The sequence below is a fragment of the Cyphomyrmex costatus genome, unplaced genomic scaffold, assembly GCF_001594065.2.
Source record: "Cyphomyrmex costatus isolate MS0001 unplaced genomic scaffold, Ccosl1.0 scaffold508, whole genome shotgun sequence".
In the NCBI taxonomy this organism is placed as follows: Eukaryota; Metazoa; Arthropoda; class Insecta; order Hymenoptera; family Formicidae; genus Cyphomyrmex; species Cyphomyrmex costatus.
The window spans coordinates 149832-173746 of record NW_017279335.1 but is presented as its reverse complement, the minus strand read 5'-3'; the positions used below and the strand labels follow the sequence as shown (position 1 = coordinate 173746).

General features: G+C 32.9%; 3 protein-coding genes across 7 annotated transcripts; 1 reads left to right on the top strand and 2 right to left on the bottom strand.

Annotated features, from left to right (window-relative positions):
• Positions 1 to 165: 165 nt before the first annotated feature.
• Positions 166 to 8075, top strand: LOC108778711 (uncharacterized). The gene is given in 12 exon segments (XM_018545964.1): positions 166 to 377; positions 1616 to 1676; positions 2263 to 2534; positions 2622 to 2823; positions 3034 to 3196; positions 3269 to 3346; positions 3936 to 4093; positions 4198 to 4326; positions 4403 to 4532; positions 4929 to 5313; positions 7854 to 7888; positions 7891 to 8075. Coding segments are annotated over 12 exon segments (1902 nt in total). The 5' UTR covers positions 166 to 267; the 3' UTR covers positions 8070 to 8075.
• LOC108778708 (uncharacterized) lies at positions 310 to 19979 on the bottom strand. 5 transcript variants are annotated; one of them, XM_018545957.1, is made up of 3 exons: positions 19696 to 19979; positions 10191 to 10283; positions 310 to 369 (listed from the first exon to the last, which is right to left on the bottom strand). In XM_018545957.1, the coding sequence occupies exons 1-3, from the start codon at positions 19750 to 19752 to the stop codon at positions 346 to 348; spliced, it is 174 nt and encodes a 57-aa protein (XP_018401459.1). In that variant the 5' UTR covers positions 19753 to 19979; the 3' UTR covers positions 310 to 345. The 5 variants fall into 5 exon arrangements, with proteins under 5 accessions (XP_018401459.1, XP_018401457.1, XP_018401455.1 ...); XM_018545955.1 differs by lacking the exons at positions 310 to 369; positions 19696 to 19979 and adding exons at positions 15122 to 15213; positions 17013 to 17040 and having other exon boundaries at positions 9652 to 10283; XM_018545953.1 differs by lacking the exon at positions 310 to 369 and having other exon boundaries at positions 9652 to 10283.
• Positions 19980 to 21940: 1961 nt separating this feature from the next.
• On the bottom strand, positions 21941 to 23893 carry LOC108778702 (acylphosphatase-1). The gene is made up of 4 exons (XM_018545945.1): positions 23747 to 23893; positions 23641 to 23657; positions 22218 to 22327; positions 21941 to 22136 (listed from the first exon to the last, which is right to left on the bottom strand). Exons 1-4 carry the CDS (start codon positions 23880 to 23882, stop codon positions 22022 to 22024), a joined length of 378 nt encoding a protein of 125 aa, XP_018401447.1. The 5' UTR covers positions 23883 to 23893; the 3' UTR covers positions 21941 to 22021.
• Positions 23894 to 23915: the final 22 nt, after the last annotated feature.

Genomic DNA, 23915 nt, shown 5'->3' with positions numbered 1-23915 from the left:
GAATTCAAAGTTATTTTTGTGATTGATATACAATAGTGATATACACAATGGGAATTTTTAAGTTATAATGTAGCACATATTTGCATCAGATATTAGAAACTGAGAACAGAGTAAGCAAAAATCTTATGATGTACTTTCAGCGACTGGATTAGGAGGCACAGAAGATCCGAGTTTGGGAGGAGAGCGTGACGTTCCTTTTGCTGCAAGAAGCGAAGAGCCCAAAGTGAATAGTGCTCGCATGTCATTGCCATTAGATTTTGTAGTACAATGAGCAGCTGGACAGAGAGAATGCATCGACGCGCTGCTACGTTGGGAAATGTTGTAACTAGCTGCGGACATCCCTCCTCAGAGCCTCCGCACCCGAGACGCCTGGAAAAGTTAGTATATCACTTTACGAAAATAATATATTCACCCTTCGATCGCTTATTGATCAATATTTTATCTTTAGAAAATGTTATTTTAAAATTAACAGCCTTTTTCATGTATTTATATAGGTACGCACATGTATAGAAACACTGTATAGTTTTGTACTTTTTGACTGTAAGGAAAAAGATAAGTACACAATTCATTGGCTGTAATATAATAGATATTTACATCAACAAATAATTCTGAAAAATAATATGTCACTTTCTTAGCGAGTATAAATTTTTAGAAATTTTCTTGTAATTGTATATCTTTAATAAAAAGTAGAAGGCATGACTCGTCTGATTATAAAAAAATAATTATGTAATATTATATAATATATATTATATATTTATGTAATTTTTAATTCAAATTAAATGTATTTTTTGGGAAAAAGAAAAGAGATAATATTATATAATTTATTAATTGTGATATAATATTTACAGTAACATATGTTACCGCAAATAAAAAAAATACCAATTTTTTATGATTGTGTATATTAATTATAAAATGAGGGACATGGATTCGAATACAAATTTTCCAAAAATCTTAATTTTAGCAATATTTTTAACGATGAATAAAAAGTATAAATCATTTGATTATAAAATGTATTTATATAATCGTGCATTTAAATAAAAATTTATATTAATTGTTCACATAGACAATTAATTTCCTGTAGATCATTAACTTAATTACTTAATATATAGATAAAGCATAGTGAGCCAGTATATCAATAAAGAAATTAATCTGGGTATTTTAAATCTTTTAAATTTTTTCACAGATGTGATAATTGATATTTAACAATATATCGGGCAAATATTGTCAACACTACGTTATGTGTTTGAGGAGATGCATGGTAGCATTTGTAAGTAATCGCAAAGTTTGCGAAAATTACGTGTATCGTATGTCACTAATATGGGTTGATAACTCAGAGATCCATCATGTTAATAGTGCTGACTTGTTAAAAGCTGTTTAGCGAATCCAGAGTAGCGATATTTCGTAGCGCAATTTTGTGTAACAAACAATGAAACGCATTGTCGTGACGCCTCTAATTCAACATATTTTCCCGTGCCTGCCTTAGAGAAACTCGCTTTGGTACACTACATCCAGAGTTCATGCGATTTTCCCGCTATTGTCTCGTTGGAATCAAATCGGATAATATTCCTGTTAGCTAAGAAAATAACGTTTGCAAACTCCTGTTTTCTTTTTACAGGGTCAAGTTTGGTGCACCCCTGAACGAAGTGTGCAAGAATGATATTCCTGGCCCATTACTGGTAAATAACGATTGTGGAACGATTGTTTCATTGTGAAATGCGCATATATTTTAATCCTCCGTTTGCAATTCATCTTGTACTCGATAAAAAGATTTTTCTTGTATATATCTTTTTTAGAAACAAAATAATTTAATTAGTAATAATTTATAATTATATGTAGCAGAGAAAAGAAGTATATATTTTTATTCATAAGTTTTTCGCACAGGTAAAATTTCTCTCTTTCCATAATGAAATGAAAGAGGGCTGAGATCTTCTTGAGATAATTCATAAATATATTTGATAATAGAAATATTGAAAATTAATCCTGATTTTTTCAATATTTTTTGAAAGCTAAGAGTAGTAAAAAAAACTTGAGCAAAAAAGATTCAAATTGCAGACGGAAGATCAAAACACGAAGAATAATTGCAAAGTAATATAATACAATAATAATAGTTTAAACATAAATGAGAGAAAAGAAGAAAGCCATTTTTGATCAAAGTGGATCTTGGTGCTTACTAATATTTAAATGTGAATATACAAATACATACAATTATAATAATAGTGCCCCTTATTTTAGGTTATCCTTATATTAAAATTGTTCTTGTAGGTCCTTATATTGAAATTGAACAAGGAAGCTCCACTCAGAAAAGACATCTTTCGGGCACCTGGCCACCAAGGTAACATGAAGAAACTGGTACACTTCCTGCAAACTGGACATCTGGTTAACATGGACAATTTCAGCGATTACACGATAGCTAGCGTTCTAAAGAAGTTCTTGCGCAAAATACCTGGTGGAATATTCGGTAAAGAGATGGAGCAACAACTGTTTACCATAATCCAACTAGATAGTGTAGAACAACAACGGGACCAGATACACAGGTGACGATTTCTTGCGATACATTTTTACTATATTATTCTCGAGACTAGTTGTTTTGTTGCCTTTACAAAGGAAATTACGCTGCGCAGATTAATTACTTCCATGCCGATATATACGCAACGATTACTGGTACTGCTGTTTGGAACATTCAGAATAGTAGCAGTAAATTGCGAGCGAGCGCACACGGGGATGACCAGCGAGGCCCTAGGGGTGTCCGTGGCACCCTCGTTCTTTCATAGTTGCGTCAGCGACGGCAAGACTGCTAAAATGGAGGATGTTCTCAGATTTAAGGTTTAGCACAAAATCTGATCTTTAATGTTATCATGATGAGATAATTTCTTTTTCCATCAGTTATGGAAAGCATCCGTCTTTTATAAATACAAATTTTTAAGATTGTTAGTCTGCAAATTGGATCGCTCGAGAAAAATTCATTTTATTGTAAAGAATTCTTTCGAGGATTTTAATATTATTTGTGATTAATGGTCGACAACTTATTTCCAGATTGCCACCCGCATCACTAAGTTCATGATAGACAACTTCGGCGTTTCCAATCTGTTCGGAAGGGACAATTATGAATATTACGCGCGTATAACCGGCCGAATATTAAAAGTGGAGGAAGATTGGATCTTCAGTTTCCGATATCCGCCGGATACTCTCGTATCGAGTAAGTATACGCGCGCATTTTTATTTGCGACGATTTAATCGCGCGTGTACGACTTGAGTATATGAATTTTAGGACAGCTGTCGCTGGAGGCTGAAAAATCGTGGTTGCAATACGAGTGCGAAAAATGGGGATTGAAGTTGAATTTAGAATGTAAGTGAGTCTGATCTCATTGAATTGAGCATTAAGATTCTCGGCTATTGCTATAATCATATTGGCTGTAATCATCGCATCGCGACATCAGAAACGAGAATCATGTTCCTTTTCCTTGCGCCATCATTTTTTTATACAACGCATTTCGTATTTGATAAAAAAGATTTCCTTTCCTTTAGGAAGGAAGTAATTAATAATTATTTCTAACTCTCTCTCTCTCTCTCTCTCTCAATAATACTTTAAAACGACGATACAGTTTTGGTAAAAAATATTAGGCACTAATATTTTTCTCATTCATTAGGATAATTCTTTTACTTATATTGTCACCTATTGATTACTAGCATTATATACAAATTTAAAGGGTTCTTGGAACAAAAGATTATTTACAGCAAGTATCAAATAATTTTTTGATAAAATTTTGAATAATAGTTATTAAAGTACCTAATTTTTGGCCAAGGTTGTATATAGCACGAGAAAAGGGAAATGTATTTTTATTCCTTTAACAATCTAACCCAATATTTAATAACAACAAAAAGATTCTAAGTATTGCTCTATACAATATCGTAATAATTTTTTATTTATATCATAGGTATGTCGCATCAAGAGGAATCGCAGTCAACTCCGGCGTTGATTCACGTGCCGGAGACCGTGAATCTCGCGTCATCATTAGGCATGATTCCAGAAAACACTTTACTCGAGAGTTACACACGTCTTTCAGTGAGCTTAGAAGAAAATGGCTTGTTCCAGGTAGAAAACCATCTATCTACAAAAAATCATAGTTTTGTATTGCGTCGCAATTGTAATGCAAAAAAGGTTTGAAACAGCATAGAAAGTAGATTATATTATTACAGCTACCCAGTCGTTCGTCTAGTAATGGCAGTCAACATTCTAAGCATGGGATATTGGGTATGACTCTGGACGAGCTTCGCGCGGTGAATCGCTACGCAGAGAGCACTAAAAGTCTCAGCTACCTACCGCAGGTAAGACGATCGTGACGATGTCTCAATGAAGACAAATAGACAATTAAACTAATAAGTGTCATCGTTGTTGCTACAGGTTCATGAGAGGCAAGCCGCACGAATGCGAACTAGATCTGAATGGTTTCTCACGCCTGTAGTTACCGCCGACAGTGATCCCTCGGCGATACACATTTTGCGTTCCAATCGGTCTTCCTCCGGCAATATTGGTAAACAGTTACATGATTTGAGTAATTTCTTCGATAGAAAGAAGAGAATTGATCGAGTTTGATATTTTTGCTCTTTAATCTTGTATATTAATCAGATTATTTTTATTATATAAGTTTTAATAATATCTTTATGATTTAATTTTTTTACGTTTATATATTTATTTACACAAATTTAAAACTTTACATTTGGCTTGCAACAACTTTTTTCTGATTTCTCAAATTTTTAGATCATCAAACACCTGTGTCTGACTGCTTTTCTTTTACACAATCAACATAATTATTCTATCTTTGTTGAAAGTCCAGAAGGATAGACTGATGCTTATGTCGATTATGTTTCCTAAAAGGAAAGCAGCCTTTATCTTGAGTCTTTGTTCAATGAAATTTCTTTGAATACAGCTACGGGTTTGAGTGCCAGCGCGGAATCGGTGAAGCGGCCGAGTCTTCGAAGAACTTCTTCCAGGGAGAAGCAACGTTGGCATCGCAACTCGTCTCGTCGCAACAAAGAAAACGGCACTAAAGGAGCGGGCCGCTCGGCTACAGCGGCCGCGGCAGCGATGGTGACGGAGGCGTCCAAGTCGCGTTCCCTAGAGACGATCAAGAACGTGAAGATCGTGCGCGTGATGGTGGCGGATCAGCAACAGCCAGCGACCGAGAAGATGATGGACAGCAGCCACAACGATATCTTCGAGGAACACGCGAGCAAAGAGACGCGCGTGCCATCGCGCACCAGCGGCGATGGTGTCATTGGGCCACAGGATTGCACGGAGATGGACGTGAAAACGTTTCACGTCACTCTGACGTACAAGCCGCGGATATAAACGATTCTTTAATTTTTATTTTTTTACTTTATTATAAGTTTAACTCGACACTTTAGGAATGTCGGAACGGTATTATTTTTCTCGCGCGTCAAATTTGTTACGCGTTGGTTGTTACCCCAAATATACGTAGTCACAAACCTGGACGACGATTTTATCCTAATGTTAATGTTAGGAAAAACATCAAATTTATCTCGTTTGCGAATATATACCATCCTTTTTTTTTTTAATTTTAATACCGACGCTCAGGAGTATCGAACTCGAAATATCTTCTTCGCGTAAGATTGCTTATGTAGTAACACACAAACACACGTACAAAGATTTATTTATTTTCGCCATATTGTAGTTCAATTATTCATTTTTTAAAGAATAGTCGTGAAATTTTATCATTTTTCCGTGTAGTAAAACGATTAATTAAGTTGCAATGAAAGAAGGAGTTATATCAACACTCTTGATTTTATTCCGTTGAACGTATCGATTTAACTTCGGTTACTCTCACGTAATATACACTATCGTGGCATTCCAAACGCATTTACTCTTGCCCCGCGATATGCATGTTAATTAACTTTTCTTGCGTACTCGATAATTTCGTTCGATTGATCGATATGTTCGCGCGTTTTTCATACGAATCGTATCCACCATCACTCGTATTTATTCCGAGTTATTAGAAATACGACTTAGACACTTCGGAAACTTATCCCATCGATCACCATCGCGTGACTAACAGCGTAATGTACACAGGATGTTCCACGATGTGTCCAGTTTATGAATTCTTTGCGCAATCTAAAGTCCGTTTTTTCTCTTAATGAAAACATTTGGGATATTCTTTTGGAATTACATGCGAAGTTGAGCCATGCAAGTTTTAAGAACGCGGTTAGACAATAACATTTTATTCTCTTCTTTTAAAATTTAAATTGTTAATTTAAACGGATAGGCTGAACACTATTCCGTTTTTTGTTCATGTTATTACTTTTCTATGTGGGCTGGAAGTCCATCCAGAAGAATTAGAAGAAATTCAAACGGATCTTTAATAAAAAAAATTGTTTAAGACTTTGAGATAATTAAAAGTCATGGAGTTGTGAAAAAAGATAAGACTTAGGCTCAGTTTCACAACTTGTGATTAAGAATTAACTGTGAATTGTGAAACTGAGCCTTAATGAAATGTTTTTTTCTTTTCATAAAAAGAATTATATAAAAAGAATTCATAAATGAAATTTATTTAGACACATCACGCGGGATATTGTGTACGAAAAAGGAGGATTCGGTAAATCTTGCAATATTTACGCGAATTCCTTCGTCGCGACGTATCGGTTGCTAGTATATAAACGCACCGTTACGGTTGTTACATGCCAAATTAGTAATACATATAAGCTATATTTGTAAGCATAGAAAATGTTATGGTCGTATTATCGCGTGTACGTTCCGAAAATCGTTGATAAGATCAGGCGGGATGAGTTAACGGAAATAAAACGGTTTTTCATTTTCCTTTGAATTTGAAAAAAAGTACACAGTATATACTATTAATTAGAAGGTAACAAGACATTAATTAATTATATTTCGATTTTTATATTTTGAATTAATTACACTTCTGTAAACATTCGCATTTCGCGTAACATTAAGAAATATTTAGAAGCACTTAAATTGCGTTGCACATATTTTTTTTGTATTTTCGAATTCACGGGAGATCTTTAAAATTTTCGCTTCTGTTGACTCATCCTGTATATAGCAACTATAACGTAAAGTCGCTACTCGATATTATTCTCATCTAGAGCAAACGACTACGAAACGAGAAATATTTACCACCGTAAGTACGTAAGAAAAAAAAAAGAAAAGAGAACAACGGCATACATATAACGACATATGCTAACACAACGAAAGTGTTCCATAAATAAAAACGTAGCGTAATCGCGCGATAAAGGCCGCGCGCGGCGGACTTTCCAAGGGATTGCGGTTGATTAAACCGATTGTGTGATCGGATCCCAAGGAGGATAGTAATCAATATAGTAATCGCGTAATATTGCGGAAAAATATTGCGGGAATTTGAACGGGAGCGACAGAGACGGATTCGTTCAAATATTCTCTATCTCTCGCAACCGAAGCCATTTTCAAGCCGTCTTAAACCCACGTTTGTCAATAATTATTTTAAAAGGAAAATACTGAAATTATGTATTATGGAGACATTTATAAAGCCACGGAGATTTTGCAATGAGCGTACAATTTCTATTTAAAAAAAAAAAGAGAAAGGAGAAGTAAGTGAATTTTTAAGATGGTTCGGAGATGAGCTGTTTAATCACTTCTCCGTGAAGGCCACAACGTAAATTAATATATTTATGATTAGACGTATACAACGTGTAAATATTGAATACCAAAAAATGTAAAGTTATTATATATATTGGACGTAATATATATACATATATATAATATATATGCAAATGTAAACGCGTGAAAGTATGTATGTGTTGATCGTGTTGAATGTCGCCGCATCGAATTGCCGTATCGATTTAAGTGTACTCGATGTCATCATTTCGCGACTGAGGGATGATAAGGAGAAGGAAGAGGAGAACGAAGAGGAGCAAGAGTGCCGAGTAGAGGAAAAAAGACGCAAGCCCAAATGAGAAGACACACAATCAGGAATAGCAGCAGCTTCGTGCGAAAGCTGTCCCAGCCGACCAAAATCACCCTCGGTGGCATGCGTCTTTCCGTCGTCGCTGCGGAGAACTGAAAAATACGCACAATCGTTACTCGCTCATCTAAGAAAACCGCAAAAAGGGACAGGAATAGATCACGTTGTCGTCCACTTGCTCCTCCTCGTTCTCGTCATCATCGTCATCATCATCATCATCATCATCATCATCATCATCATCGTTATCGTCGTCCCGCAATCTCCACGCACTTGGATGCTGCCGCATCGGATCCGTTTCTTGATCTCGCGTGTTCGTCGACGACGTTGTCGTCGTCAACGGCGATAGCGACTGCAGTTGCAGTTGCGACTGTTGCTGCGGTTGCGACTGAGACTGCTGACTTCTGGTTGTCTCAGATCGCTTATTCTCAACAACAACATTGTCGTCTACCGCGGATCGCGATTCGCTGAACCCGTTGCTGTGTGGTTGTCTCGCGAGATACATGCTCGATCATGCGTGCGCAGTCATATTTTTTTACCAACGACAATTTCATCGCGATGCTGTGTAGAGGAGAAGGGGACTCGTTTGCAGGAGAAGAGAAAAATAACAAAGAATTCTGTAAACGTAAAACGCAAAGCGTCTACATAATTCTTTCGTGGTTCATGATATCTTTTAACGATTTCATTTATCCCTCTTCTCTTCTACATTAGTCGTTTTGGGGTCCTTGCCTATTACAATCCCAGCCAAAAAAACGTTGAGCCGTTAAGCTGCTTTGTGATCAAAACATTCGTTCATTTATTTGTCGTATTAGCATAAGTGTCACGAAAGAGAAGGCGAACGAATTTTTTGATTGATTCTATAACGATTTGTAGATTTACTAAGGTCCGCGCAATTTTTGAAGGTCTTAAGAATCGCGTCTCTCTCAGTATTATTTACAACTCTGTGTAAAAAGAAGATTTGCCGTACTTTTTAATTTTTTAACATCAGACTCAGTGCGCAATCTGCTCGAGTATGATAATAAAGGGATCGAATAATCTAATAATGTACTATGCAACGCCGTATTTTATTCGAATATTTACAGGAGCCAAATATTTATAAAACACAATACGAAATATAGAATATTACAATCCGATTTATGGAACTTTTAGCTGCCGGGAGGATTTCTCCCTGAGCATTCGGTCGTTTCTTCCGAATTTCTCCACTGATTTGTTCATTTCGTTTTGATGAGCAATCGTAACAACGCAAATACGATTTGTAATACAAACATGGACGAAATTTACGTTGTAAAATTAGAAATGTAGGATAGCGATGGTGGAAAATACATGTTGGTCCCAACAGCAGTTAATCACGTAGAACTGCGAAACACGTCGCACGGATTACCAGTTCTGTGATCGTGGATTACGATTACAAAATCTCGTAAAAGTTGCAGAATTCATAGTCGAATCACAAATCGCGATCACAAAGTCACAACCCAGTAAATAGTAATATCAATGTTATAATTTCACTTTCAACAATATAACTACTATGTATTATATTGTTGAGTGTGAAATTATATCACTCATTACTATTCATAGTTCTACTGAAGAATCCTTTCTAAATTCTTTAGAGTGGAATCTCACTCTAAAGAATGAAAACTGAATTAGCTTGAAAGAGTAGCTTCAATTTTACTCTTTAAAAGTGGGGTCTACTCAACAAATTTTAGATAGTAATTAAATATTTAGATACTTCAGCAAAAAAATCGTTCTTTCCCTGTGATTTACTTGTGAGCACCTTTGAAAGTCACAGGATTTGTAATCCAACGATTATAATGGAGAACACGAAGTCACGTGGATCCGATCACAAATTGCGATCCCAACATCAACAAGATCGCTACCAAAATCCAATATCACTCAAATCGCGAGACCAGAGGCCGCAGAGTGTTCATCGCTATTTACAATCGCGAGAACTGAGCAAGATTTGTAAAGCGGGGATGATCTTGATCACAAGATCCGGTACTGATCCAGCAGGGTATAGACGATGATCCAGAGGAGAAATGCCACGATCACGGAGATCAGGAAGATGGTTTTGAGTGAGTGCCATGGACTCTCGCTGCGCGACTCACTGCTTCCGATTCGGCTGCTCCTCCAGATCTTGCAACCGCCGTTCTTGCAGGGCGTCGCGTCGCTAGCACTGGTGTGAGCTGTCGACGGCATCGACGTCGCGACGCTGCTGGGCATGGTCACCTTAATCTCACCCAGCTCCGTAGTCTCGCCGGCAGCATGCCGATGTACCTCCGCTGTCTTCGTCGCCAGCTGCGATCTCAACGTCGAATCCATCTGGAACCCAAGAGGTAAACGTTATTATTGTTATCTTTTTTGTTGCACTCTCGTAGATAACACGGTTTAATGTAAAGAAAAAAAAAATTGTTGCTTTACTCTTAAAAACTTCAGAAATGTTGCCAGTCAGAAATTTGTGACTTATCGAATTAATATTGAATCGATATAATTCCGATTAGGAATTTACTGATGATTTGCTTCGAGGACTTTGACATTTAAACTTTGAAGATTTGAAGCTTAGATACCTTCAAACTTCGAAGCTTTGAACGATCAAAAGTATGCACTTATTAATATTTAATACAATAGTAATAATATATAGTAGGCGCACATTTATAAAATTTTATGACGAATTCTGAAATAAAATGTTTTTATGTTGTATTATAATTACGCCGTAAAAATAACAGTAAGATTAATCACTTTCATCAGTTTCGTTGGATTCTGTCTGGAATTTTTATTCTTAAAATTATGGTTTCATGCCAAAATAGATCAAAGCCAAAACATTCATGTTAATTTGCTATTCTTTATTCATTTATTTGAGAATAAATTTATTTTTATATTCTTTAATTTTCTTAATTAGATTATTTTATTGAGCATTATCTTTCTTTATTTACATAAATTAATATAATAAAATTTTTTTAAGAATATTTTTTCAATATATATATTAATTCGTTTCATTTACAATATTTATAGCATTTTCTGAATGAATTCATCATTCGCATATATTTTTCAAAGCTTCGAAAAAATTCAAATCTTCGAAATAAATAACGGCTTTAATTTTGACATCAATTTGATATTTAATTGACAGTCATTTCTCGCTGGGGTTTTATCTGCCACAATTTTCAGAACTTTACAAAAGTGCGACGTAAAGTGTGGTGTAGCATTTTTTGAAATCGAAAATATATTTAATATAAAGGGAAATTATACTATAGTAGAGAATGTTAAATTCAAAACTTAAAATCGAAAAGTTATAACTTCTTTGGATATTTTATTTAAAAAGATTTTTTTTGTTAAATTGGAACGTACACACACACACACACACACACACACACACTTTTGTTGTTTAGTTTTCTTGAAAAATTTCCTGATTGTCAAAGACGTCAGTGTGTTTACTCGTTATATGTTAACTTGTTATATGTAACAAACGATAAAGGCAAAAAATTTCTTATTTGTCATTGTTTCTACAACGAGACGTAAAAAGTGCAAAAGAAAATAATATTATTCGTAGACGATATCGCCATTTAAACAGAAAAAATATAGTAAAAAACATTGCGGTATTTCGACATTTATTGCCGGATAAAATTATCTCTCTCTGTCAGCGGTTTTAAACATCCTGCGAATCACCCGATTAACATGGTGTCATTTCATATTTCCGGATCCAAACTCGGCCAAATCTAACACATTATAGAAATAAAACGAGATGCAGTAAAAATTAGATTCCAGTTAGGCTTAACTAAATTCCTATTAAACTTTAAAACGCCATTAGAGGTTTTACTCATCTCTTAATCTCCGCGTTTTAAAACTAGTCTTTTAAAATAATTCTGTTCGTGGTAAAATAAAATATAAATATATAATATAATATAAAATACATACAGTCATAGTAAATTATTTGCATAACTTTAAAATTGCTATGAATATTTTGTTATTTAAATTTATTTCATGTATATATTTTTCAAATTACATTAAGCTTTAGTTCGCTTTTAGTTTTTCGTCCTTGTTGGAAAATTTGTATTGAATTTAACATATTTTATATAGCAAAAATTTCTAATAATGTTTAGAATTTTAAACAGTCTGCCTAAATTTTTGTGTTAATTTAACACAAAATAAATGTGTTAGAAAGTAATACAAGTGTTATATAAAAGATTAATACAAAAAATGTAACAATTTATAAACAAATTGTAGAAGCATATTTTTTTAATAAAATTAACATTTATATAATATCATAAATTAATACATTTTATTCATTTAGAATTTCTTAGAATTTACATTTTAAAGTAACATAACTTTATGTATTTGTTCACTTATTTACAAATTGTGTTATTTTAACATTAAAGGATATTGATTATAAATTTAACACATGATATTTGAATAACATGATCACATTAAATATGTTAAAAAATCGACATAAAAATTTTAACAAGGATCAGTTTTAACACAAATACAAATTGTTTTTTACTGTGTGTAAAATTGGAACTTTTAATCAGGCATCTTTCATGCCATCGCAACAGTAATAGCCACAAATTGTGTAAAACAAGAATTTTGAAAAGATTATTCTTTTTCTCTTTTGCCATTATTGCAACGGCAATAATCGAAACGTATTCAGTGATGTAGATGCGTCAAGATATGAGAATCGGAAAGTGAAAGGAATAAAACAAGCCGGTGATTACGTGTGCTTCAGGAATCTGGTTATCGAGGGGTAGGGGAGATTTCGCTGGTCTATCATATAACGATCGATCCCATATGGATCCAGACATTGTCATCTGTTACGCTCATGTCACACTACGCATTGATGAGTGAAGTATGCGAATTATAATTAAAGATTCACGCAAAGGACGGTTTTACTGACGTATCTACAAATGTTTAGCTAGATATAGAGTTGAAAATAATTTTGGTATATTATGAAAATAATTATGCGGGATCTTCAAACTGGTTGTCAGAATGTCAAAATTTTTCACAGCATTACTCGTGTTTCCTATTTAATTATTTTGATAGACCAATAAAATTATTTTTAGATCTGTATTCAGTTGAATTTTCACATTTTTAATTTTTAGATACTAAGCCAAAATTGTTCTTTTCGCGTGTAGAACTTCGCCAAAGAACAAAATGGATTAAAAAATTTAAAAATGTTAAATTCCTTACGTTATTTTAACAACAACAACAACAAAAAAATTAGAGCTACACTAGAAATTGGTATTGTGATTAGTGCACTGATATTTAATATTTAATCAATATTTAATTGAAAATTAAATTTGATATATATTGTAACTAATGTTTGGCATTTGGTTATCCGTTATATATAGTAAAAAAATGTTCTTTTATTGTATAATGTATATAAAATTATTTTTTATTAAATATTGTATTAATTATAGCGTATACTGATCACAACACTGATTTTTAGCAACCTTAATGTTTATATCTTTTTATTGTTATCGAAACAGATTAAAATTAAAATCATGTGACTGGTCGAATTCTTATATCTTATTCGCAATCCTCAGTTTTCAACTAGTAGTGTGACACGAGTTTAACGATCATTGACACATATTAATAATAATTAACTTTCGCGAAGACACAGGCAACGTACGTATCTCGGTGAAAGCACACAGTTGATCGCGAAATCGTGATCGAGTGTTCCAAAAGTTGCATAAAATATGTTTTTAATAAAAGGAAAAAATAGATTCGTGGCAACAATAGAACGTATTTCTAAATAATTTTCTGCAATTTTTGAAATGCTCGATTGACTTCGCAAGTCACTCTATATATCTTCGAGATAACTAATGCCTCTTGAGATCGCACTTCGAGATCGGCTCGCGTTTTTATCTCTTTCGTTTTTAGCAATATAGGGAAGGGGCATGTTAACGTTACTCGTTACGCGACTTTCACCGCATTCGAGGATCAAACGACAGTCAACGACCCGATTAGAGGCGATCGACCGTGTCCACTCGCCATCGTCGATATTAATGGGATCCCTTTATGAGGGATTTAATCGCTTTCTCGAATATAGTTGCTACGCCGGCATTGTGAAATTAAACATCGGAATAAATCGGGACGATTGGCGAACGATAACTCCCGATAACGCGATTATTCAGAGACTCATGTATTCCCTTGTGTTAAAATTATTCCGATCATCCGTATATTCGCTCGATTTAGTAAAACATTATTTCTGTAGCTCAATAATTATAATAATGTACGGAAAGACGTACGGTTTGCCGAAGTATCTAAAAATTTAGTTACAGAGATCTGAAAATAATTTTATTAATTGACCGTCAAAATAATTATGTAGAATGGAGATCAATAGATATCGTTTATGATCGCCAATAATGGCTCAAAAATAATTCGAAACGTTTGAAGCTTCTTAATTGAGTGTAATTGATAATAAACTTAAATTGTGTCCTACTTTTTTCCGATGTATCTTGTTATTTAATTTTTTGTAATTTGAGAATAATATTTTGAGACTAATGTTTATTAATTATGTAGGACATTTAAGATTGTTAGAATGTCAAAGTTTCTTACAACATTGCTCGTCATGCTTGAGTGTTCTTAATTATTTTAAAAGTTTCACATTACAGAATACTATGTGTCTTACCCTTGTAACTACTGAATAATATATTCAGATCTGTTTTTTCGTAGAACGCACGAATCTATTGTAATTATATATTTATTATTTATTGAGAATTGTACAGTTTGTAATGTATTTATCTTTGTTTTTTATTGTTTAAATCAGTAGGAGTCCTTTAGTGTCTTTATTATTTGATATCTATATGATACAATTTTATCGTTATTTATAATTTTTTAAGTGTTATTATAATTATTTAAGACTCAGCAGAATTATTTTAAAATTCGTATCTATAAACTAAATTTTTTAGACACTTCAGTAAAACCTTTTTTTGTACGAACACAAACAATTAACAATAATTAATAATTATAATTACGAAAACTTAATAATTTGAGTTTGTTAAAAAAGAAATTTAGAAGAAACACTCAGAGAAATAATTAGAGACAGAGGGGAATATTAATTCTTTTCTGTCAATTTAAATATTTTTTCTCTTTCCTTCTTTTTCATCCTAATTTTACAGATGTTAATCGGATCTCTCAGACTGATAGTATCAATGAGAGGTACTCACGTTGCCAAACATGTATCCATATTTTTTGCACTTGTAGCAATTGTCTTTGCCCATACTTCGCTATCGCATCTCGGAAGCGGCACCTCCGAGTTCTAAAAGAAGAAATACCGTTCTTTCACGAACTCGCGGATATCTCGAGTGTTAATTTACACCCAGAGTCCTTGAAAGCCCCGCTGCTGGTACGATGGCGGTGAACCGCGCACAGTAGCTCACAGTAGCTCGCCCGCGCGAATCGCTGTCGGAACTGACTAGTTTAAACTGTGCGAGAGACATTATCACCGCTTATCAACCGCGACCCCTGACCAGCCGGCCAATAAACCGGCTTTCCCCCTTCCTCGAGGAGATTTACCGTCGAAATCCTCGGAAGTTCCGCCAGTCGTATAAACGTCTTTTTCCTCTCAGGTTTATTGCACGCGTTTCACCGCGAAATTATCGTCATTGTTATTTAATTTAATTATTATAAATTAATTGTAACTAATCATATTATAATTACCCCAAACACTAAATATATTACTGCCATATGATATATGTATATGTAAGATATATGTATATTTGCGTATGTTATGTACATTGAAAAAAATATATTAAATTTTAATAAATTTGTTTCAATAGTAGTTTTAAGTAGATATTTACTAAAGTGTAAAGTGTATATTAGACTAGAATTTATTCTCTTCACACACAACATTTACAAAAGCTAAGAAGGAGATTTGGTATAATCTATAAATAAACAGCAATATAATGTCATGTAGGTGTCATCAAAGCACCAGAGAGATACCAAAAGTCAAATGATACAAAACTCCTATAGGAATATACATATACCTGTGCTCCTTCGTAATTTTAATCGGCTCTTGATTTGTGCCTAGTGGATGCAGTTTATTGCCCTATTTTTGTCTCTTTTTTTCTGTCTTTATCAATACACTACTATCTTATCTATGTTTTAAAAATATTATCATAGTCGCTATATTAAATGTGTATTTATTTAGTACAAGAACCATTACTTTGATTTAGTTATCACTTTCTTATTGAGTAAATATTTCTTTACTGTAAATAAATGTTTACTTGGTGTTATTCAAAGAAATATGTATTAAAATTAATTAGTAATTTTGTTTCAGTATAGCAGTATTTATATGTTTGGTGGATATAGTTAATTAGCTGCATAAAGTAACTATTTAAACTACTTAATCGTATGAAATTATATAGATTATTAAGATGTTAATTAACATATAACCATGAAATGAATTTTATGATTATATGTTAGTTATTATTAGCTGTTATTATTATTATTATTATTGTTATTTTTAACTAACTGGAAAATGAGAGAAGATATTTTTGAGGTAAACAAAATTTTCATAATATCTTACACAATATTTTTAAGAATTATACATATATGTATAAAGATTCACACATATTAATTTATAAAGATATTGTTTAAATACTTCAAACTTCAGATTTTATAAAATTTTTTTTCTAAAATTGAATATTCTAAAAAATTGATTTTTCTAAAATGGAATAAGAAATCTGTGAATGTTCCAAAAGCTATATAGTTACATAAAGAATTTAAAAAAAGCTGTAGTTTCTTAGCATTTCTGAAAAATGTTTCAATTTGTATTAAAAAAATCTGAGAAATTTTCTAAAAATCAGGACGTTATAAAATTACATAGAAATTGTGAAAAATTCTCAAATAATATATAGAAATTCCGAAAAATTACGTGAAGAATTCTAAGAAAACTTTTCACCAGAAATTGCATGCATTTACAATGCGAATTACACTGTATTATATGCGCTACATAATAAACGCTCGACGATAGAACGATGGAGGAAAGTCTGGGACACGATCACCTCCGTGCATCTCCGAGAAAATATTGCGACACACGCGCTCATCAAATGCTACCTTGCGTAATTCTGCCTCTGCCTCTCTCTTGTCCATTATTTACCGCGAGGACAGGTACGGTTATGCAAATCGCGTGGCGTTTCATGGATCGTCGTTCGCCGGATCTTCAGAGAGCTCACGTGACATCTCGGCAACGATAATAACAACCGCATTTTAATCGTATTATTTAGGTATAACGAGAAAAGAAATTGTTCGTCGACTATTACAAATCTGTGCGATTAGGATCGCCCGTTGCCGCGTTTCGTCTCACTCGGCCATTTTGACGAATTTTTATCGATTTTTATCGCGGAGGAATAAACACGTGGACGCGTTCAAATTAATCAAACAGATATCTTTTAATAGGTGAGATAAAATGTACAGCGCGAATTTTTGCCGGCAATAGTTAATTATATGCTCGTGCTGACTAGCTCATGTGCACTACAGGCGTGCGAATCGCGATAAAAGGTCGTGTCGCATCAGCCATAAATGAGACCGTGTTCTAATATACGGTGAGCGTAAAAAGTATCTATTAGGGACGATATCTTTAAAAACAAAACTTAATATATTTTAGAAAATAAACATTAATTAACAATTTATTAATAAAGTATTAAATAGATTGTATATTTCTCAACATTATATTATACTTAAAAAGTGTATACAATAATTATACGAATGTTCCTAATATTTTTCTTTTTATGGACTTCACATTTTATAAATGTACGTATTAAATATTTAATTTAAATTGAAGAGGGCTCGATCCAAGAGCCGAAACTTGTAACGTTATTATATATATTTTAAGTAGTTATATATTTTTATATTTATGGATCAATTATATGTTTTTCAAAATTTTGTTTTAACTAGACGTTACATTAATTTGATTGTTTGACTCTTACATTACCCTTTTTTTAGTGCTGTTTATTTCGAAATATTTATTTCAATACGTAAATTTAAGCGCACTTATTATAGCATCGATTACTTTAGCCTTATTCCCTCGCGTTTGAACTGTTCTCAAGGGATCTCTAATCGGTTATCTCTTATCGATTATTGATTTATTGATTTTATTGTTATTTTTATTGTGATGAATAAATCGCAGGTAGCTATAGACATACGGGAAAAAATGGCTACAGTTGCCACGACCAAAAGTCGCTCATCAATACATTATTGATTATAAAAAATATAGTACGATTGTAATAATCATAAGATATCATATTGTAACCGTTATGGGTTTTAAGTTCATCTTACTGTTATTAAATGTATCGATGGACGAAAATTATCATTATTTCCAGTTGTGGCAACCATAACATTTTTTCTGTGCACTTTTCAAATAAACGCACAAGTCGCTAGTTATCTTGAGGATAGTAACTTGATCAGTAGCGAGAATTGCAGAAAATTATTTAGAAATATATATTTTATTGTTATTATATATATATATATATTACAAATCACTTCTTTTTTGATTGAAAAATGTATTTTGAAATTTTTTACATTGATAAGAACACCAACAGCAACAACAAAGGAAAAAATACGAAAAATATAAAGGTAGTCATGTTTTATCGAAGCTTAGGAAGCATCATACCACATTATGTATGACGTATCCGGAAGTGAAGAAAATTGTGTTAACCTTCGGTAGTTAAAGCGTTCTTGCAAAATATCTACACGTTTTAGTAAATTTGCACGTGATAATATATATGCCTTTGCTATCTTTTAACGATGAAGAAAAAAACTCGTACCTATTGCGCGATAACATTTTTATGAAGGAGCTGATCAATGGTAATCTTTATTTTTTTTGTTACTTTCTAAAGCTGTTTTCATTTGCAAATTTTATGCGTGTTTAAAACACCGTCGTCCATTTACACTCTTATTTTTATGTTAATGTAAATCTTCGATTAAACAATAAAATTAAATTATTCTAAATTAAAATATTAAATTTTACATTAACATAAAAATAAAAGGTTAAATTAAAAAGTAAACAATTTAATTCATTTTCTAATGTGCTATTAAAGAAAATGGTTAGGGATTTGATCTAATAAACACACAGAAGAAATATGGCTGAAGTATCTAAAACTTTAGCTAAATAAATTTAAAAATATAATCATGTTGAATCAATCTTATAATTATTATAGACGCTCAGCTTAATCGCCAGAATGTCAAAGTCTTTTTCACCATCATATATCATCATACTTGTGAGCTTCCAATCTAATTATTTTAGTAAATAATTCAACATGGTTATTTTTATAGAAAACAGGGATAATTTTAGCCAAAACTGTTTTTTTGCATGCAAAAACAATTTTGGCTAGAATTATCCCTGTTTTCTGTATTTGATAGAACATTATATGTATCGTACGCACTGAATTTATAGCATATAAATCTAAATTCTATCTTTATCATTTATATGATTAGATGCAAAACGTATATCCGATATCGCAGCATTTGCTGGAAATTTATCTATTTTTCGTACCTACATATTTTTTTTGCTATACAACTGCAAGATCACTTTTTTGTGTGCAGCAGAACCATTAATTCCTTCTGTATGTGATTATCGTACCCGATAGCACGTATCAGTACAATACGTCGTTCGGTAATACAGTTGCGAACAGAATATCAAAATAATAGGTCTGACGTGTCGATCGACACATTTCTGAAATGATAAAGCCGGAGTTATCGTCATACGTAAAAACAACGACGGAATTAAGTTGTTGCTCACCTGATGCACCTGCTGCGGTTGCCAGGTGTGCTTGAAGAAGCTCTCGAAACATCTCATGCTGATCGTTTTTCCTACACCGCTTGTCTCTCCTTCGCCGATCACAGCATTATCATCACACGTCGCAACTGTTCGCGGCGCAAATTCGATCGTCCTCTTCGGCCGTAATCCGATCGAGATCGATCACGAAGCCTAGGATCGAATTATGACGACGAAGACGTGTGGAACTCCTGAATGAGAAATTCAGACGCATCCTCGTGAATTTGTCTCGCGGAATCCCGTATTCGCGTTTCGAAGAGGATCACTTCGACGTAAAAAGGAAAGAGGAAAAGGAGGCAAAGAAGGAAGATCCTCACGATCCTACTGGATCCTACGATCGAGAACTGCACTGTTCGCCGCGCGATCGCTGACTAACGAAAGGAACTCGCAGAGAGATGGTGGAGCGAATCATTCCTCCACTTCCGCGTTTCGTACCCACTCTGCGGGTACTCGCAAAGATGTAGCCAGATTTGGACTGAAGCGATCCCTTTCTCATCACTACATGGGAAGCACTACGGTGGAAAGATCTAAATTCTATAAGATTCACAAAAAACTATAAAATCTAAATCTAAGGCTGCGATGTTTACAGTTAATTCTTATATTCAAGATCGTTTTAAGTTCTGTTTTGAAGTGTCACGAATCAATTAGACAACTGCATTAGTGTCTTAAGATATTACTTAGGATAATCTTGAAATAAGAACCAACTATGAATACCAGCCTAAGACCTAAAATCTAAGATCTATAATTTTCCATCATATGGAAAGAAAATTTTACAAATCTCATTTGCTAAAATAAAATATTTGTGAGCTATTATCTAATGAAGACACACAGAACACTGAGGAAAACTTTTTTCTTTACGTATATCTAAAATTTTGTTGATATGTAACTAACAAAAACTTTCTTCTTCAATAAAAAATTATGTTGTCCTAATTAGAATTTTATTTTAAACTAATAATAAGATTAGTTATTTTTATAGTTATTTCAACCAAAATTTAGTTAGGACGACACAAAATGTTTAAATAAAAAAGTAAGAACGTTTTTATTAGTCACATATCAATAAAATTGTACATGTAAAATTATGTCTCATAGTAAAAGAATGTTTTGCTGAAAGAAAACTTTTGCGTATATAGATCTAAAAATAATTTTGTTGGATCACCAAAATAATTTTTTCGGAAACTTAAACTGGCTGCCCTCCTAGAATAATCAAACTTTTTTTTGCAGTAATAAAATTATTTTTAGATCTGTATGTAAAATTTTAGATATTCAGCAAAAAGTTTTACGTGTGTCTTTTACTAGATAGTACCTCGAGAATATATACTTTAGTTTAGAAAGAGAAGCAATTGGCTTAACATTTCACGAAGGACATTCTTGCAATTTTCTGATAAGATCTCTATTTTTCCACGATAAAGAAAAATTAAATTTAAAATATCGAACGCTCTGGAATAAGAAAAATTAAATTTTAATTATTCAGTAAAATGTTTATTCTGCTACTAAAAGTTTTTTTCACTGAAACAAGATTATATTTTTCTATTCTGAATCTAAAAGTATAATTTAATTGGCGCGAAGTGACTTTGACTTCTGCTATAGCCAATATTTTTTTTAGAACTGAATTAGTGTTTACGCGCTTTGTATTTTTGTTTTAATGAATAGAATATATTTTGTAATTTACCTAAATTGAGAAAAAAAGTTTTATATATATATATATAATGCAATAATGGAAAATAAACCTATTGTTTCTATCACGATATAAGTTTCTTGAAAATAAATTTTTTCCTTGACGACTTTTCAAGGTGAATACCTAATTTAAGTGAATCATCCTTATAAACGTTAAAAGTGGAGAGAAAGAGATAATCTAATTTCCAGAATGCGATAAAGGTATTTACGACATTTCAGCAATTTTCATTTTCAATGCCATGCAGTATAAAATATTTTTAAAATATTCAAAAAATATGTTTTAGAAGAAAATTAAAATACTTTAAAATAAAAAAAAATACACGAAAATATTTTTAGATTGTTTCTAATGCTAAAGCTTTTTTGTTTCTTACAATATTAATAAAAATATTTTTTGAATTCATTTTTCAATATTTCATGCTGGAATAGATGACATTTGGAGAAAGATAAAAAATTTGGACATAATTTTAAAATTACAAACAGTAATAATGCATGATATTTATCTACATTTTACATTTATTTAAATAGAATGGCTTTATCAGACGCGAGTTAAATAATTCTAAAACTTAAACGTTTATGTGTGTGCTGTTATTTCTCCATTCTCGATGGGAGAATGCCTCTACTTTCGTATCTCGAAGTTGGAGAACGACGGCTGCGAGATTTCCTTCTCGTTGCGGAATTCCGCCTTGTCGATCCGGGACTGAGGACTTCCGGTGTGGCGAAGCCATTCTTTCCTGAAATAAAGAAGAGAGGAAGCGATCGTGATCTGGAATGTTAGATGGCTTTTTCATATCAACGAGGCGTCCGCGTCTTACATCTCGTTGATCTGCGTCTTTGTCCCTTCCATGTGGCCAACTACGGTACCGTTTGGGGTGTTCATGCACCATCCCTTCAGGCCCAGCTCCTTGCCGCGTTTCTGCGTGTACTGTTACCCGCAAGCAAGACAATATGCCTAAGTTTTCCAACAATGAAAGATAGGTATTTTCGAAAACAGATGAAACTGTATCGGTTTTGTGTTAAGAAGTTAAACTAGAAAAACTTAAAGCTATATATTTATGCTAAATTATTTTGTTATTTTATTTCAGATGAAATGTCTGAAATCTTTGTTCTTTTTATAAGGAGAGATTAATAATTTTCTCTCGTAAAAAAGCAATTCGTGGAAGTTCCAGTATTTTACGTTGATTTTATGTTTATTTTAAAGCTAGAAATACATAAAAAAAAAACATAAAATAATAAATGGTAAGCAAATTGGCCAATTATGACAGAGATTTACTTTACGTTTTCTATTGTTACTGGCGAGGATTAATTTTACCAAAAGACCGCATATGTAATGAAGAAAAATACTTGTCATCAAATAAAATATGAAATGATATAATCTGTAGGACAATATTTCAAACAGCGGTTACCCCTTCAGTCATTGGCCGATTCGCTTATTGTTTAAGTTTGCCTTATGTTTTTATGTTTCTATAGCCTAAGTGATTTAAGTCTAAAGTCTATTCTATAATGTGCTCTTTATTTCATATTTCTTGTTTTTTTTTATTTCTTGCTTTCATTCCTCTTTGCAACCATTTTCTTGACAATTATATTTTTTGCCATATGTTTTTGTTCCTTTCGAAGTTTGTTAACTTTTATCTCGGGTGATAGAAAGCGAAAAATAGGATAAAAGACAAAAGGATAAGATGTAAAAAATAGTAAAAAGCAAGAAATAGTAAAAGCAAGAAATGCTGTGCAAATTAGAGAAATCTCAAATGGCTTATTGTTGATTGGAAATTAATATATAAATAAATAAATAATTGTATTTCTGTATATCTGTTTTTGAGCAGCTAATTTTTAATATTCTTAAACTTTTTTTTATACGAAAAAGATATTTTAATTTCATAAAGCTCGAAAATCTCTTATGTGTAAGCGTCAAAATATTTTCTATAAAAATATATAAGCTAAAAATTATAATATTAGATTTTATCCATTAACTCCATTAAGTTACCAACGATAGAAAAGGATAGCAAGATGAGATATAATGGTATTAAAAATATCGATAAGAAGGATGTATGTTCATGTTTACAGTAGATAACGCGAACATTTAGATTGGTTAATATCGGACACCCGATAGATGTCGCGAGCTAGAAATTTCAAGGTTCTCGCTTGAATTGCTTCGTGTCAGTCACATTTCCGGCAGCCTCAAACGATCATCGTTGAATTCAGTCAAATTCTCAGATCAACACGTGCTAATTTACTCACTTTTCTGAAGAAAACACCTTTGACAGACAAATTTATGAATTAATAAAAAGTAATCGATGAAAAATCGATAGTAATTCAGGTCAAATCGCCGAATGATTTTCGTTACCTTGCACGATGCCGAAAACTTCGAAATCCACCGCGAGCATCCTTGACATTTCCGTCTCTTTCCCTGCCGATCGCGGCAATTTTACGGGAAACGACGACGGAAACAACAGACAGGTGAGAAGGACGAATCTAATCATTCGACGTCGAGGACTCGATCGAAACTGTCCGAG

What these genes read in the sequence shown, in the direction of transcription:
- LOC108778708 (XM_018545953.1), bottom strand. Translation starts at nt 19,752, where the DNA reads ATGAGATGTTTCGAGAGCTTCTTCAAGCACACCTGGCAACCGCAGCAG. An exon ending in AACCGCAGCAGGTGCATCAG is followed by an intron (nt 10,284 to 19,695) that starts GTGAGCAACAAC and finishes CTTGGGTTCCAG; the next exon opens with ATGGATTCGACGTTGAGATC.
- LOC108778702 (XM_018545945.1), bottom strand. Translation starts at nt 23,882, where the DNA reads ATGATTAGATTCGTCCTTCTCACCTGTCTGTTGTTTCCGTCGTCGTTT. An exon ending in AAGACGCAGATCAACGAGAT is followed by an intron (nt 22,137 to 22,217) that starts GTAAGACGCGGA and finishes TCTTTATTTCAG; the next exon opens with GAAAGAATGGCTTCGCCACA.